We start from the raw sequence: 15356 nt of genomic DNA on the forward strand, positions 1-15356 counted from the left end.
ATACAGAAAAATAATAATTTAAAGAGGCAGAATGTCACCTTTGGTAGTCTACTTGAATTTCAGATGCACTTACAAGAAATAAAGTTGAAAGATTCCATCAAAGCTTCCACACTAGTTCTATTTCATTGAGTACATAACTTGATTCCCTCTTACCTCTTGTCTCTGTCTTTTATGCCCCTTCAAATGAGTTGTTATCTCCTGTTTTCACAATGTTGCACTCAGATCACCCTGGTGTGAATTTTATATGAAGTCCCTCCCTGAGGTTGTTGTAAGGCAAAGATCCCTCTAAGCACACTGATCTGAAGTATGTAACTTATCATGGTGTAGGTCCTGAAGCCAGCATCCTAGTACTCCAATATCCTTTTACTTACAATCTCCATCTACTTTTACAAGTTCAAAGACAAGGAAAAATCATCCCATCATTTCAGGTACTTCTTGCCATTCTGATGGTAACTTACATAGAAGTCAAAGTTAATATGCCTTGGAAGGGGAAGACAGAGGAGAGGAGAGAGAATGGAAGGCAGAGATCACTGAGATCAAGATTTGCTGCTTTTTAGTCTTTAACTTAGGCTACTAACATACTTCATTAGCTGTTTGTCAGTACCACGGGAGAGGAAAAATCCCTCACAGACTGCCATTTTTACTCTACTGGTACCCCAACAGAACATCAAGACTCATTTATACCTATCCAAGTACCTACAAAAGTCAACATTTTGGTAGAAGAGAGCCAAGCTTGGAGTTTAGAGTAGATGAGGAGACAGCTTTTTTTTTTTTAATTCTTTTAACTGCTGTATCCCCAAAATCTGCACCAGTACTTTTTACTAACAGACAATAAACTGGACTAATTTCAACTAGTCCAAAAAAGAAAGAAGCAATTAGGTTAAACAACTGTCAACATGTAACAGGCACTTGCTAGAATGAAAAACTAACAGACAGCATTTTGATTCATTTAACTACCAATAGTATACTTTTTGGAGAAGGCAATGGCACCCCACTCCAGTACTCTTGCCTGGAAAATCCATGGACAGAGGAGCCTGGTAGGCTGCAGTCCATGGGGTCGCGAAGAGTCGGACACGACTGAGCGACTTCACTTTCACTTTTCACTTTCATGCATTGGAGAAGGAAATGGCAACCCACTCCAGTGTTCTTGCCTGGAGAATCCCAGGGACGGGGGAGCCTGGTGGGCTGCCGTCTACGGTGTCGCACAGAGTAGGACATGACTGAAGCGACTTAGCAGCAGCAGCAGCAGTATGGTTTTGAGTGAAATTATCTTTTAGAATCATCCAAAAGCAACAGTGTTTGAAATTTAAGACTTTAGACAAACATACTTGGTTGAGAAACTTTTATTTCCACAATAAATATTCAGTAACATGTACTTTAAAAATTTTAAGCTGAAATAGTCATAGTTTTACTATGGTACAACATTGGGCATTTTGATCATCTAGTTGAACCATGTGTCAGAATTCTGTCCTGAGAGTAACTGTAATTAAGCCATTTTCATGAAGGGCCAGTTTGGCTTTCTATTCAAGCACATATCAAAGAGAAGGTTACTCAATTTTCTATGTCTTTTTATTTTGAAAATTCTTAAGATTTATAGAAAAGTTGAAAGGATAGTACAGAGAGGTCCCTTATATTACTTACCCAGCTTTCCAATATGTTAACATACCTAATCATGGTACATATGTCAAAACTAAGAATGAACACAGGTATATTATTAACTACAGACTTTACTTAGATTTCATCATGACTTTTTTTTTTTTTTTTTTCCTGTTCAGTATCCAATCCAGAATACCACTGTACATTTAGAACTTCTGGTCTTTAGCAGGTTCCCATCCATTGTGTTTCATGTCTTTCAACAGTTTTGAAGAGTATTGGTCAAGTATTCTGAAGAATGTCGCTCAACTGGGAGGCATATGATGCTTTCTTATAATTAGACTAAGGTTATTTGTTTCTTAGAAGAATACCACAGAGATGAAGTGCCCTTCTCATCATATCGCATCAGGGAACATGCTATCAAAATGACATATGACTGGTGATGTTAATCTTATTCAATAGTGAAAAACTCAATCAGATTCCACTATTTTTTGGAAGTTAGCCAGTAAGTCCACCCCTCACTCAAGGAGAGGGGGTTTAAGTTCCATCGTCAAGCAGTGGGAGTAACTACATTTATTATTTGGAACAGACTTCTCAGTTTTTATGAGAGATGCCAAATCTATCTCTAGTTCAGCTCACAAAGTATATGGATTATCTCCCAAGCTGTGTCCTAGGTACTTACAGAAATCAAAAACTCAGTAGAGACGACGCCACCTAGACTTCAGTTTAGTTTCAGCCACAGACACAATTCCGCTTCACTATAGAATGATTCCCCCATACACAAATGAGATGCTGACTTTGGGTGGTATCTTATTTTTTAACAGTTTTAAAGATGTCTCTCTTAGGATTTTAGGTATATTAATTACGGCACCTATTTCCTGAAACTAATAGTGTTTTGTTTCAAATCCTGTCTCATGCTAGTAATGATTAGATTATAGTAAAATCATCCCATTTCTATTTGAATACCACTAGTGTTTCATATTTATATTTGGTGTCAGGTACATAAGATATCATAAGGAAGAAATATTCTACTTTTATCAAAATAGTTAACTTTTTGTTAACTATTCAAATTAGCATGTAGCAATATGCTGTGAACTCTTTATATTTATTATATAGTATATATTTTAATGATAAAGGTCAATGAGGGAAGCGGTATGATTTTATTCATTCATAGGGATAAAAACTGAGATTCAAAGATGTTTCTGAAACCACTCAGAAAACACACGGCTAAGGTAAGATCCAAACCTAGGCAGTCCAACTTGAGAGCCAATGAACTACGTGTATATTGTTAATCAATTATATCCATTAACCATCAAGTTGTATATGCTTTAAGTGTTTTTTTTCTTTTTACTACTAAATTTAATTTCATAACATTGATAGGAATTATTTAAACTGTGTAGGTGTATTTAAGCCTAGTCCTGCTCCATCATTCTCCAATAGATAACTCATTTTAACTAATCAGTCATTGATTCTACTTAATTAATTCCATTAATAATGTAATTCCTGAAAATTCTTTCAAGATTTTAAAGGCGCTTTTTACATTCAATGGTTGCAGTTTTTTAAAGGCGCTTTTTACATTCAATGTTTGCAGTTTTTTAAACAATTTGTTCCTGAAAAATTGTTTCTATAACTAACATTAATATGATTAAAATATTAACATAATCTATATATACCTTCATTTCTACCAACTCCCCGTTAGAAACCACCGTTCTTGATTTATTTCTTATGAATTCGACTAGACTTTCTCACTGCAAATATAATAAGTACTATGTTCTCATGTTCTCTTTCAACAAAAATAGCGTCTATTAATAATACATATCCATCTTTACTATTTATTTTTAATCTTTTAACAATATAGTTGTTATATCTGTATGTAGAGACTTAGCTCATTGGTCTTATAACTACATAGTATTCCATTTAATAAATGAACTATAATTTATTTGTTAACAAATTCCCCCATTAATAGAAATTTAAGATTTCTCCTAACATTTACTATCATAAACAAAGAAAAAATGAATAACTCTGAATAGCTATCATTTCACATGCCTGCAACTGATGAATTGTTAGGTTAAAAAGTACACGTATTTGTAATTTTGACAGATATCAATGAAAATAAACTGCACTCCATATGGGGTTATACTAGTTTATGCTCTAGTTAGCAATATGTGAGATGCTTGCTCTTCCCATGTGTCTTGCTAACAGAGAAGGATGCTGAATTTTGAGATTTCTATCCATCTAATACATGAACAATGTGCTTAGTTTTAGATTATATTTCCCTTACTACAGGTAGAATTGAGCCACCAGGGAAGCCCCAACAGGTAGAATTACATTTATATATATATATATATATATATATATATATATATATAATATATATATTCTACTAGAGGTAGAATTTACCTCCTTTCAAATACAGTTGTGCCACATGTATTTGCCTCTATAAATTGTTCACTTACATACATCCTTGCCTATTCTTCTACTGGGTTGTCTTACCAATTTCTAGAGAAAGCTCATCATGCAAGATTCTTTTAACTTCCTCAGTTTCTATACTAATTAAGAAAATTATCACTGATTTTGTACATTCATTACATTTGCCCTTTCTTCAGTTGCTTAGCGGTTAGCTAGCCATTTTTATTACAATTTTTAAAAAATCAGATTTTAAATGATTATCTGTCTTTTAAATCTTTAATTCCTACTTTCTAATTTATTATTTCCATTTATTGTAATTCCTTATCTAATGTTTATGCTTTAATTCTTTTATTCTGTATTTCTTTTCTATTGTTTCATAGCTATGATATTCCTCTAAGTACTTCTTTGCTGCTGCTGCTAAGTTGCTTCAGTCGTGTCCAACTCTGTGCAACCCTATAGACGCAGCCCACCAGGCTCCTCTGACCCGAGGATTCTCCAGGCAAGAATACCGGAGTAGGTTGCCATTTCCTTCTCCAATGCATGCATGCATGCTAAGTCACTTCAGTTGTGTCCAACTCTGTGCGACCCTATGGACAGCAGCCCTCCAGGCTCCTCTGTCTACAGGATTCTCCAGGCAAGAATACTGGAGTGGGTTGCCAGTTCCTTCTCCCAAGCACTTCTTTAGCTGTATTCAATGGGGTTTTGAAGTTGTTTTCTAAAAATTCTGCAATTTCAGTGTACTTTCTCTTTGACACAAAAGTTGTTTAATAAATTTTAAATGTCTAGGAAGAAGAAACTTTATTTTTTTAATTTTATTCCTATTTTCAATTTTGTTGCATTTTAACAAGAAAATCTTGACCGTTTTGTCTCTCTGTTTTGGATTTTTTTCTTTGACCCTACTACACCCTACCATGTCCAGCCTCCCTGGTGGTTCAGATGGTAAAGAATCTGCCTGCAATGCAGGAGACCCAGGTTTGATCCTTGGGTTGGGAAGATCCCTGGAAAAGGGATGGCAACACACTCCAGTATTCTTGCCTGGAGAACTGCATGGACAGAGGAGCCTGGTTGATTACAGTCGATGGGGTGGCAAAGAGTCAGACATGACCGAGAGACTAATACTTTCACTTTCACACCAAGTCAAATTTTCATTCATGGACTTCCCTGGTGGCTCAGATGGTAGGGCATCTGCCTATAATGCAGGAGACCCATGTTCGATCCCTGGGTGGGGAAGATCCCCTGGAGAAGGAAATGGCACCCCACTCCAGTATTCTTAAAAAAAAAAAAAAATTTTCATTCATGTTCCATAAGCACTTGGGAGTTACAGTCTTTATTAATGTGGTACCTACTGACTTCAAGCTATATTAATCAGATTTACTTTACTATTTATATTCCTCTCCCTTTTGCCTTTTTATGGGCTGGGGTGAATTAGAGTTTGTTTCAATGTTTTAAATTATTAGTGATTATTTCTCCTGTAATTTCTGTTTCATTAAAGTTTCAACCTTTAATATTATAAAGTATCTTTGTTTATGTTGTTTATTGCTTTTTGGCTTGAATTCTAACTTGTCCAATAATAAGACCATGATTCCTGATTTTTTTCATTTGTATTTATGTATTACAGTTTTGGGTTTCCCAGGTGGCACTAGTGGTAAAGAACATGCCACCAATGCAAGAGACTTTAAGATATGTGGATTTGATTCCTAGATAGGAAGATCCCCTGGAAGATGGCATGGCAACCCACACCTTAATTCTTGCCTACAGACTCTCATGGTCAGAGGAGCCTGGTGGGCTATGGTCCATGGGCTCACAAAGAGTCGGACACAACTGAAAGGAGTTAGCATGCATATGTCACGTTTTATGCTTCTTGAATTTTATAGATTTTTAAAAATCATCCATTATATGCATTGTTCTCAGTTTTATTTATACAGTATTTTTTAATATATTGACAGCGTTACAGTTTTCTTTTTTTCATCTTTTCTTTTTCTTGGCTGCATGGCATTTGGGAGCTCAAGTTTCCCAACGAGGGACCAAACCTATGCCCCCTGCATTGGAAGCACAGGGTCTTAACCACTGGACTACCAGGGAAGTCTTGATGAGCATTACAGTTTTAACTGTTCATCTTTGTTGTTATAAAGGAATAAGAGGTCCTTTATGTGTAGGCAGTTCATGTATTTCCCAATGATGGGCAATGATAAAATCTCCATATTTACTCAAATTTTCCTCTCTCCTAAAGCATCAAATTTTATTCAATAGGCCTACATTTTTATTGTCAGCTTACATGGATATCCTTTGATTCTTTGAACTTTGTCTAGTTTCCTCCTTTCCCTAGTTCTTTCTCAATTCATTATAACAATAGAATTTCTACCTTATTAGGGCATACAAAAAGGAGATACCAGTCTGTTATTTGTTTAAGTCTTAGTTTTACTATTAAATTAATTCAGTGTTCATCAAGAGTACTTGGCTGTAGTCTGTCCAGTCAGTCCTAATTGGCTGAAATTAACCCCTAGTAATTTTCTCAAGAATTATTCAGAAAAACAGTTCCTTACATGATTAAAAATTGTTTGGCAGCACACTTTTATGTAAAGGATACTTTGGTTTCCATTTTCTTGAGTACTTGACAGTTACTGCTTTACATTTTCTACTGATGGTTGTCGTAGACAAGCTGAAGCCCAGAGTAACTTTTTTTCCCTTTAACTTGTGAATGTTGAAAAAAGGACTTAAAAAAATTATATTTAAATCCAATAGTATACTTTTCTACAGACCATTTCAAGAAAAATGTTCTTGGTACACAGCATATACCCTTTAATATGGATGGCAAGATCTATATTAGAAGCTCACTGAATTATAGGTTTAAAAACACTTGTGTAGTTACATTGTTCTGCTTTTCTTATTTGGAAACTCTATTTACGCTGTTTATGTTTTTGGAATTTCTATGTCTTCTGTATGGATCATTTCCTCTTTAATCCTTCTGAACTCTTTTATATTCATCCATATAATGCGCATCCATATATTCCATGCACATTATTTGCTTTGTTTTCATTTTTATCTTCCGTGTACCTTACTGTGCTATCCACAGAGTTTCTCTTCCTTGAGCATCTTCCAATTTCATTTTTGTGTGTGAGTTTTTCCTTCCAATTTGTTTGAAATTTTTGTTAGCTCATGATTCAACATTTCAAAGTTATTCCATCATTTCTTCTAACTTCGTAAATTTCTGCTTTGGAGCTTCCCTTTCTCACAAGAAATTCTTTCTTACTTTTTAAACTTACAGTAAAAATTTTAACTATATTTATTGTGTACTTCATGGCAATATTTTCCAGTGACTATTCGTCATGTACTGGTTAGTTCTGCTTATCGTTTCCACATTTCTATGTTTTAAAATGTGTGTTTCTTGACAATTTTTAAGAGCTTGCATAGAGGGAAGAAGCCTTTATTAATTATTCCCAATCAATTTCCTATTCTTAACCAAAGTTAAATGCTGCTAAGCTGCTAAGTCACTTCAGTCGTGTCTGACTCTGTGCGATCCCATAGACTGCAACCCACCAAGCTCCCCCGTCCCTGGGATTCTCCAGGCAAGAACACTGGAGTGGGTTGCCATTTCCTTCTCCAATGCATGAAAGTGAAAAGTGAAAGTGAAGTCGCTCAGTCGTGTCCGACTCTTCGCGACCCCATGGACTGAAGCCTACCAGGCTCCTCCGTCCATGGGATTTTCCAGGCAAGAGTACTGGAGTGGGGTGCCATGAGCCATATCTCTTGAAGTTAAAACTGAATATGCTCTCACTCCTGGTATTCTATCACTTAGTAAACTTACAGTTCCTCAAGTACACATTACTCTTTTCTACAATCCTGGCTTTGTTGAACTATTCTCTAGATCTATAATATCACCATTCTCTCTTAACTATTGATTTGGTACCAAAATGAAAATAATATTTACTTTTCTAGACTATTTAGCATGTTAGACATGTTTTATCTGAATGGTGTGAAATTTTCATTAGTATTATTGATCACTCTCCACAGTTCAAAATACCAAAAAAAAATTAGCAATTCAAAAATTCTGAGAGGAACCCTATCCATCGTTGCTAAATGGCAGTATTTGGGCTCATTTGTATATAAAATGGACTTATACAAGACTATTCATGCACAGGACAACATAGTATGAAAAACATTCATTATATCAGCAAGTGATTTTTGTTTATTTTTTTCTCAGCAAATGATTTTTAAAAGTGTCTAAACTCTGGACTTTGGGGAAAAAAGGAATATTGTAGGATCTTCAAATCACAATAAGCCTCAAAATTAGAAAATAATACAAACAGATATTAAATATTGACTTAGCTGTCAGCAAAACCTCAATATACATATTTGCCTGTGTCAAGAAAGCTTTCATTGAAAGCATATCCCCATGTCCTTTATTTTATTTGATGAAATATGTTACATTATCTTTAAAAGCATGCAACAGGAATAAAGTAAATTACTTAAGTGTGAGAAACTGTTAAAAAAACATTCTTTTATAAAATGTTTTTCTTTTTACCATAAGAAGTTATTTTCATTGTAACATCATTCCAATCAAATTTACGTGTTACTAAACCAGTAAAAACACAATTTCAGTAGATACTTCTATAATTCATTATGAAAAACATCAACTTACTTGTGACCTAAATGCTTCAGAAAATATCCCAGAACCTTCAGAGCTTGAACCCAAATACTTTCACTTTTAGAGGCCAATAATTTGTAGATTACCCTAAAATATATAGAAATAAATGATCTTTTGAGCACATTTGAATATTAAAAATATAAGCACTGTATACTTTACAAGGAAATTATAAATGTATAAAACATAAAATATCTCAGAATTTTAAATTCTTTGAAAAAATTTGAAAACTAGCATATTAGTTTTCTTTATATTTGAACTTCAAATACATACTCAAAAGGACAAAGCAATTGGTTGTTCATAAGTAATGCCTCCCAGCACATAGAATATAATTTTCAATATTAAGACTCATGCTCAGTTAAGCCACATTTCTTCTTCTATTAGAATTTCCCCTAACATTTGTACTTAATGACCTTTTTTCCTGGTTATGGCTAATTGGACCAGGGGAGTACATACCTGCTCAATTTTTCTTTTCTGAAAATTTGGAATAAGTTCTGAGAAACAATAGCTAATCTTTGTTGGGCTCTTGAATTAGGAAATGATTTAGAACAGAAACGGTAGGACAGCCTTGCTCTGTTCACAAAGGCGAGTCTATATACAGAAGAATAAAGCAGCTATATAGGAAGTAGCAGAAAAAGCAAACTGGTTTCCTCAAAGAGTTTCAATTCTTGGTTCCTACGCAAATGTGTTGTACAACAAACTAACATATGACCTAACTTACAATCCCTTCAAATAATATTTATATGTACTTCAGAAATTTTATCTCATTTTTTTCCAAAAAATAATTTTTTTTTCCTGTAAGGTGTGTGGATACTTAGTTGCTCAGTTCTCTCCGATCTGTTTGCAAAGTATAATTTTCCTATCATTTCAGGGACAGTAACAGAGAAAAACAAATAATTGAAAGTTAATAACATCTATTTTAAATTGTTTAACAGTAGCTTATACTATTAAAAACAAAATAATATATTGTTGATAATACTATCTTATTACTCTACTGAAGAATAGATGAGGAGAAGAGTGATTACTTCCTTCAGAAGATAGTTTTTTAGAAAAGCCTCAAGTTATTAGCATTAGTCACTCAGTTGTGTCCGACTCTTTGTGACCCCATGGACTGTAGCCTGCCAGGTTCCTCTGTCCATAGGATTCTCCAGGCAATAATACTGGAGTGGGTTGCCACTCCAGTTCTTGCCATTCAAGTTCTTAAATGAATGTAAATTTACACTGAAATATACTTTCAGACTTATTAAGGACCAATATCAGTAATGAAAAAAAAAAAAAAAAGACAAGTATGAGAACAGAAAAGTTATTATTTTGTCATTGATGTTTTAGTCACTAAGTCGTGTCAAATTCTTTTGTGACCCCATGGACTATATGCAGCCTGCCATGAGATTTCACAGAAAAGAACACGGGAGTGAGTTGGCACTTCCTACTTCAGGGATCTTTCTGACTCAGGGATCGAACCTGCCTCAGATGCACTGGCAGGTGGATTCTTTACCACTGAGTCAACTGGAAAGCCCATAGAAAAGTTATACATTTCAAAAAAAGAGAAATATTCAGGGAATCATAAAAAGAACATTCAATAGCAAAAATAATCTTGAAAACAAAAGTAAAACCTCACAGCATAAAAATGTGACTCTACTCAAACATGTTATCAGAAACTCCACAGAATTCCTATTCTCTAGGAATAACTTTGAGTTTAAGGGATAAAAAGGTATAAATACATCTGAGATCAACAGAAATTATGATTTAACATTTGAAACATGAAAGATCTTAGGCCATCAGACATCTATGCTACATAGGATTTTTTTTACAACCAAGTACTTATTTAAAAAATAATATGAAGAATGAATAGGAAATTTACCAATGATTCAGTTAATGACCGTTTACTTACAATATAATCTGATAGGTGAATTCTAGTTAATTTGCTTTAGCCTACTATATTCAGCCAGAAAATGATGTAAAAAAGAAACTGTCTACAATGGCACCCCACTCCAGTACTCTTGCTTGGAAAATCCCATGGACGGAGGAGCCTGTTAGGCTGCAATCCATGGGGTCGCTAGGAGTCGGACACGACTGAGCGACTTCACTTTCACTTTTCACTTTCATGCATTGGAGAAGGAAATGGCAACCCACTCTAGTGTTCTTGCCTGGAGAATCCCAGGGATGGGGGAGCCTGGTGGGCTGCCGTGTATGGGGTCGCACAGAGTCGGACACGACTGAAGTGACTTAGCATTAGCATACTTTTCTTTAAAGGTTTTGAGATACAAAAATATTACATTTTTTGATGCTCAGTTCAATGTTGTATTACCACAAGGTTTTCTTTAAGCCCAGTTTAATATTATCAGTATTAAATTAAGTGCAATCTTTGTGTTCACTTCTTAGTATGTATGAATTATAATTAATCAAAAATTTCCCCAGACATAACTGTTACCCTTTAGTTCCTATTTTCTAGGGTATAGATTTTAAAATTTTATACCTAATATATCTATTTTTTCAATATTTTAAACAAGAACCTACATTCTCCACATTCTTTTTAAAATGAAAAACTAAAGTAGCAAATTTTTCATCTTTGTGATTGTTTTTAACATACTGGTAACAAACAATGTGACATGTCCAGCTGGTATCAACTATGAGAAACATGATTGTACCATATGAAATTGCTACTATTCAGTAAAATCACTAAGTTTCAGCAATTTCATAGAGTTCAATCTCACAGTAAAATATACTTGTAGTTGTTACTAATGAAATGTATAATTTTATTATTCAAATAGATTAGCAACCCCATGGGTTGTAAACTCAATGGGAAGAGTGATGTCACAAGATGGATATCCACATAGAAATAAAGTGATGGCTTCTCTAACTTGAAAAGGAAATCCTTCAAGATTATAAAGTTGTTATTTGCTGATATAAATGACCAAGTAAAAGAAGCACTAATAATATAGTCTTTTGACAGTTATTAATATATTCTTTCCAAACTCTTTTTAAAACCTGTGAAAGCTCACTGAGTTACATGTGGCATTACCTAGATTTCTTATTTATACAAATAACTCAGATTCCAGAAAAAATAAGAGAATCCCTAAGAGGCTAGGTTATAGGTTTAACGTACTTAAGAATACTAACCAAGAAACTGTTTTATTCATATCTACACAATTACTTTACAATCAACATAACTAAAGTTTTCAAATTCTTCGGTTTTGGATTCTAATTCAAAAACATTTCATCCCCATCTTCCCATCACACTGCCATTGTCCTGGCTCATTATCCCTAATACTTAGGAATAAAATAATTTCTCTACTGGTCTTGCTACATTAGTTTTATCCCTTTCCAACTCATTCTCCACATTGCTCCTTGGAAAAATAGAAATCTGCAAATCATTTCTATATTCAAAATTCTTTAGTTTTCATGACCAACAGAAAAAATTTAAAGTTCTTACCATTTAATGGATCTTTCAACCTGGCCACTCTCTACCTCTTGAGCCCAAACTTAGAATTTTCTAGAGCTTTCTTTAGCTGAAATATACCATGTGCTCTCATCTTTTTGTCAAAAAATTTGCTCTTTCAACTTCTTGAAATGCCTTTACTACAGTAACAATTACTCTTTTTTGAGACTTGAGACCCATTTTCTATACATTTCATCAGTTTCCTGAGTATTAGGAGGATTAATAACAGCTTTCTCCATCTATTCCCTTCTTATGTGTAAGATTTTTCTATATATACCCAAAAGTTAACTGAATAGGATTATTCTGGGAAGCATACGTGTACTAAATTAAACTCTACTAATGATACTTATATTATATTCATACCTTATTCCATTTCTTTGATCAAAGGCTGGTATCATTGATGCTGGGTGTTCTGACATTAAAGCCACTAGTAACTGTAACACATCATGAATATTTTCATCCTGCATAATAAGGATCATCAATATTTATTCAATAATAAATGTTTTTTAATGCATTGAATAAAATTGTTAAAATGGAAGACCCAAACCATATCCTACCTCATGCATTGTAAGCAGGTAATTTAATATACTCTGAAGTTCATCTTCCTTGACCCCTCGATCCTAATTTAAAATATATATATATTTAATTTAAATTTAAAATTAAAACTTTAATTAAAGACATACATCAAATTAATCATTTTAAAATAAAATATAAACTACTTAAAAGTAATGATGCTTTAATTATAATACTCAGATACTTCATAACCCATAGGCTATATCAAATCAAGTTAAATAAGTAAATACTTAGAAACGTATATTCGTCTAAAATTGCTAATATTTGATTGAATTCACTATCAAAAATATTATATTTTCTTCATCTAAGTATATTCAATCAGTATTTTCTAATCCCATATTCTTTTCTTAAAATGATGCAAATTATAATAAGACTTTACAATATCAATTACTGTGTATTTTGCCATTATTTTCTATATATCTTAATCTTTAAAAATCCTACTATGATAAAATATGTAACATATGACTTCTCAAACAGAAACACAGATGATTTTCTAGAATAAAATCTTCATGCTCAATTTTCATGCACATATTCCTTGTCTGTTTTTGTTACATCCCTCAGTATGGAGACTTTCAGAGAATATTTAACACAAAGTTTAATGCAAAGTGAAGTTCAACAAGAGTTAATACTAAGATTTATAGAATATTGAAAGTAATTCATGAATTGAAGGTAGTTATTACTGATTTTACAATATTGATTTAAACTCTGGCAAAAATTCTTTTCACTTAATATACTGCAATTATGCATTATGTAAAACTGTTTACCTTTAGTATAAGCTGTTTCAAGAAAAGTAACATAAATGCCCGCAGTGATATAATTTCTTTTTGTGATGGCCGGGGACCATCTAGAATAAAACAGAAATCAAAAAAATAAACCAAAAACCTCCATCATTGTTATTATTAAATAATAAGCTCAATGAAATTATATTGTGATATTATGGAAAATTTAAATTATATACATTGCAATTATAATATAAATTAGTAGTAATTCTGTACAGTTTCAACAGTAGAGAATATAAAATTTCAGATTGTGGCAATTTCAAATTGCTTACTAATGTCAGATTTGGGAAAAAATTATTTTTTTTAAATTATAATATATTACTATACACTGATAAATTATAACATCTGTCTTACATGGATACAGTTCCCTACTTTTATTAACTTAATAAATTCCCTTTTCCCCCTCAAATCAAAGTTTTCCCAATATTTCTTCATCTAATTTCTTTCCCAATTTCATCACCATGGCACAACTTACATAGGTAATACTGTACTTACCTAAACCTTTGGGTGTAATGCCACTACTATCAGCAGGATTAATGACCCAGTAGTAATATTTTAGTGTATGCATAAGCTGTAATACTGTTCCTACTCTGCGTATGGTGGTGTAAATGGTAGCAGTTCCAATAAATTCAGCAGACAAATAGGTGTATAGAGAAAGCTGAACCTAGTACAGAATATTAACAAAGCATTAAAATAAATTTAAAATGCCTCAAGTGCTTACATTAAAAATATACATTCTATTCTAATTTAAATGTAAATCTATATAAAGGCTGAGAAAGAATCATCTATTATGAGGTTAAAAATAATTATTTACTAAGTGTTATTTATATTATAAAGATAATCTGCAATCAACATATTCTAATAAAATTATTTAAAAAGCCAGCTAGACTAAAGCCCTTAATCAAAGTACAATGTAGCAGTTGAAAGGAACATAATATCAGTCAGCTATATCATATTTAGAAAAATTATACATTGTTGTTATAGACCCTAAAAGTTCATGTAATTTCAAATTTTCTTAACCTATTGTCACAGTATCAGAATCTAGCATGTAAGTATAAAGACAACAAGTTTAACCACCCTATTTAAAGAATGAACAAACACCAGGTTTGACTTTTACCACAATAATTAAAATGACAAACCATAAAAAAATAGAATTTTGAAGTTATGTGGGAGACTTGAAAATTACAAAAGGCAGCTCAAAATGTCCCTTGATTTCTACTAGAATAAAAGAGAGCTAAATTCAGGTATGCAAAATAATAAAAATGTTATGCTGATATCTAAAAAATTATGAATAAATTTCTTTTAAAACAAATATTTTTACATATCATGATATCATGAAAAAAAATCTATGCTCAAATAGAATGAATTTTCCAGCCACAATGATGACAATTATTGTGATATAATTAGTTATCTGGTACTTTTTTCTTTTCCTAATCTTAACAATCATTGTACCAGATTTTCTTTCTTCGAAAGGTTGTAAGTCACTATCTAATGACTTCAGAATGCATTTATTAAATCAAGCCTAATATTTTAATATTTTTAGCATTGATTTTTCAAGAGTTCCTTTTACATTCTGAATGTTTTTAATCACTATTTTCTCCGGTTATGTAACTATCATAAAAGATTTACCAACTGTTAATATTATCCCACATCTGCTTCCTTTATTCCTATTATATTATACATATAGATGTATAAATATATTTTGATAAAACTGTTTTTTTGATGAAATGTTTGAAAGGAGGTTGTTAGCATTCAGACACTTCACCACCAAATATTTCAATGTGAATCTCCTAAGAATAAGGCCATTCTCCTACATAGAACATAATATAATTCCTCTACTCAGTAAATTTAACACTTATGCAATACTAATATCTGAATCAAGGCTAATATTCAATATTTCCCTCTTTTCCCAATAGTTTGA

General features: G+C 32.7%; 1 protein-coding gene and 1 non-coding gene across 12 annotated transcripts in view; one reads left to right on the plus strand and one right to left on the minus strand.

Annotated features, from left to right (window-relative positions):
• NBEA (neurobeachin) overlaps positions 1 to 15356 on the minus strand; it is a 673417-nt gene that overhangs the window by 479408 nt on the left and 178653 nt on the right. For all 11 annotated transcript variants that reach the window (XM_027557433.1, XM_027557431.1, XM_027557423.1 and 8 more), the window contains 5 exons: positions 13931 to 14099; positions 13421 to 13500; positions 12641 to 12703; positions 12447 to 12544; positions 8642 to 8734 (listed from right to left, as the gene is read on the minus strand). In XM_027557433.1, coding sequence (XP_027413234.1) covers positions 8642 to 8734; positions 12447 to 12544; positions 12641 to 12703; positions 13421 to 13500; positions 13931 to 14099 — 503 coding nt within the window. The remainder of the gene's footprint in view (positions 1 to 8641; positions 8735 to 12446; positions 12545 to 12640; positions 12704 to 13420; positions 13501 to 13930; positions 14100 to 15356) is intronic.
• TRNAY-AUA lies at positions 5161 to 5232 on the plus strand. Its single transcript has one exon. It is a non-coding gene; the product is annotated as a tRNA-Tyr (tRNA).

This window comes from Bos indicus x Bos taurus, chromosome 12 (assembly GCF_003369695.1).
Source record: "Bos indicus x Bos taurus breed Angus x Brahman F1 hybrid chromosome 12, Bos_hybrid_MaternalHap_v2.0, whole genome shotgun sequence".
In the NCBI taxonomy this organism is placed as follows: Eukaryota; Metazoa; Chordata; class Mammalia; order Artiodactyla; family Bovidae; genus Bos; species Bos indicus x Bos taurus.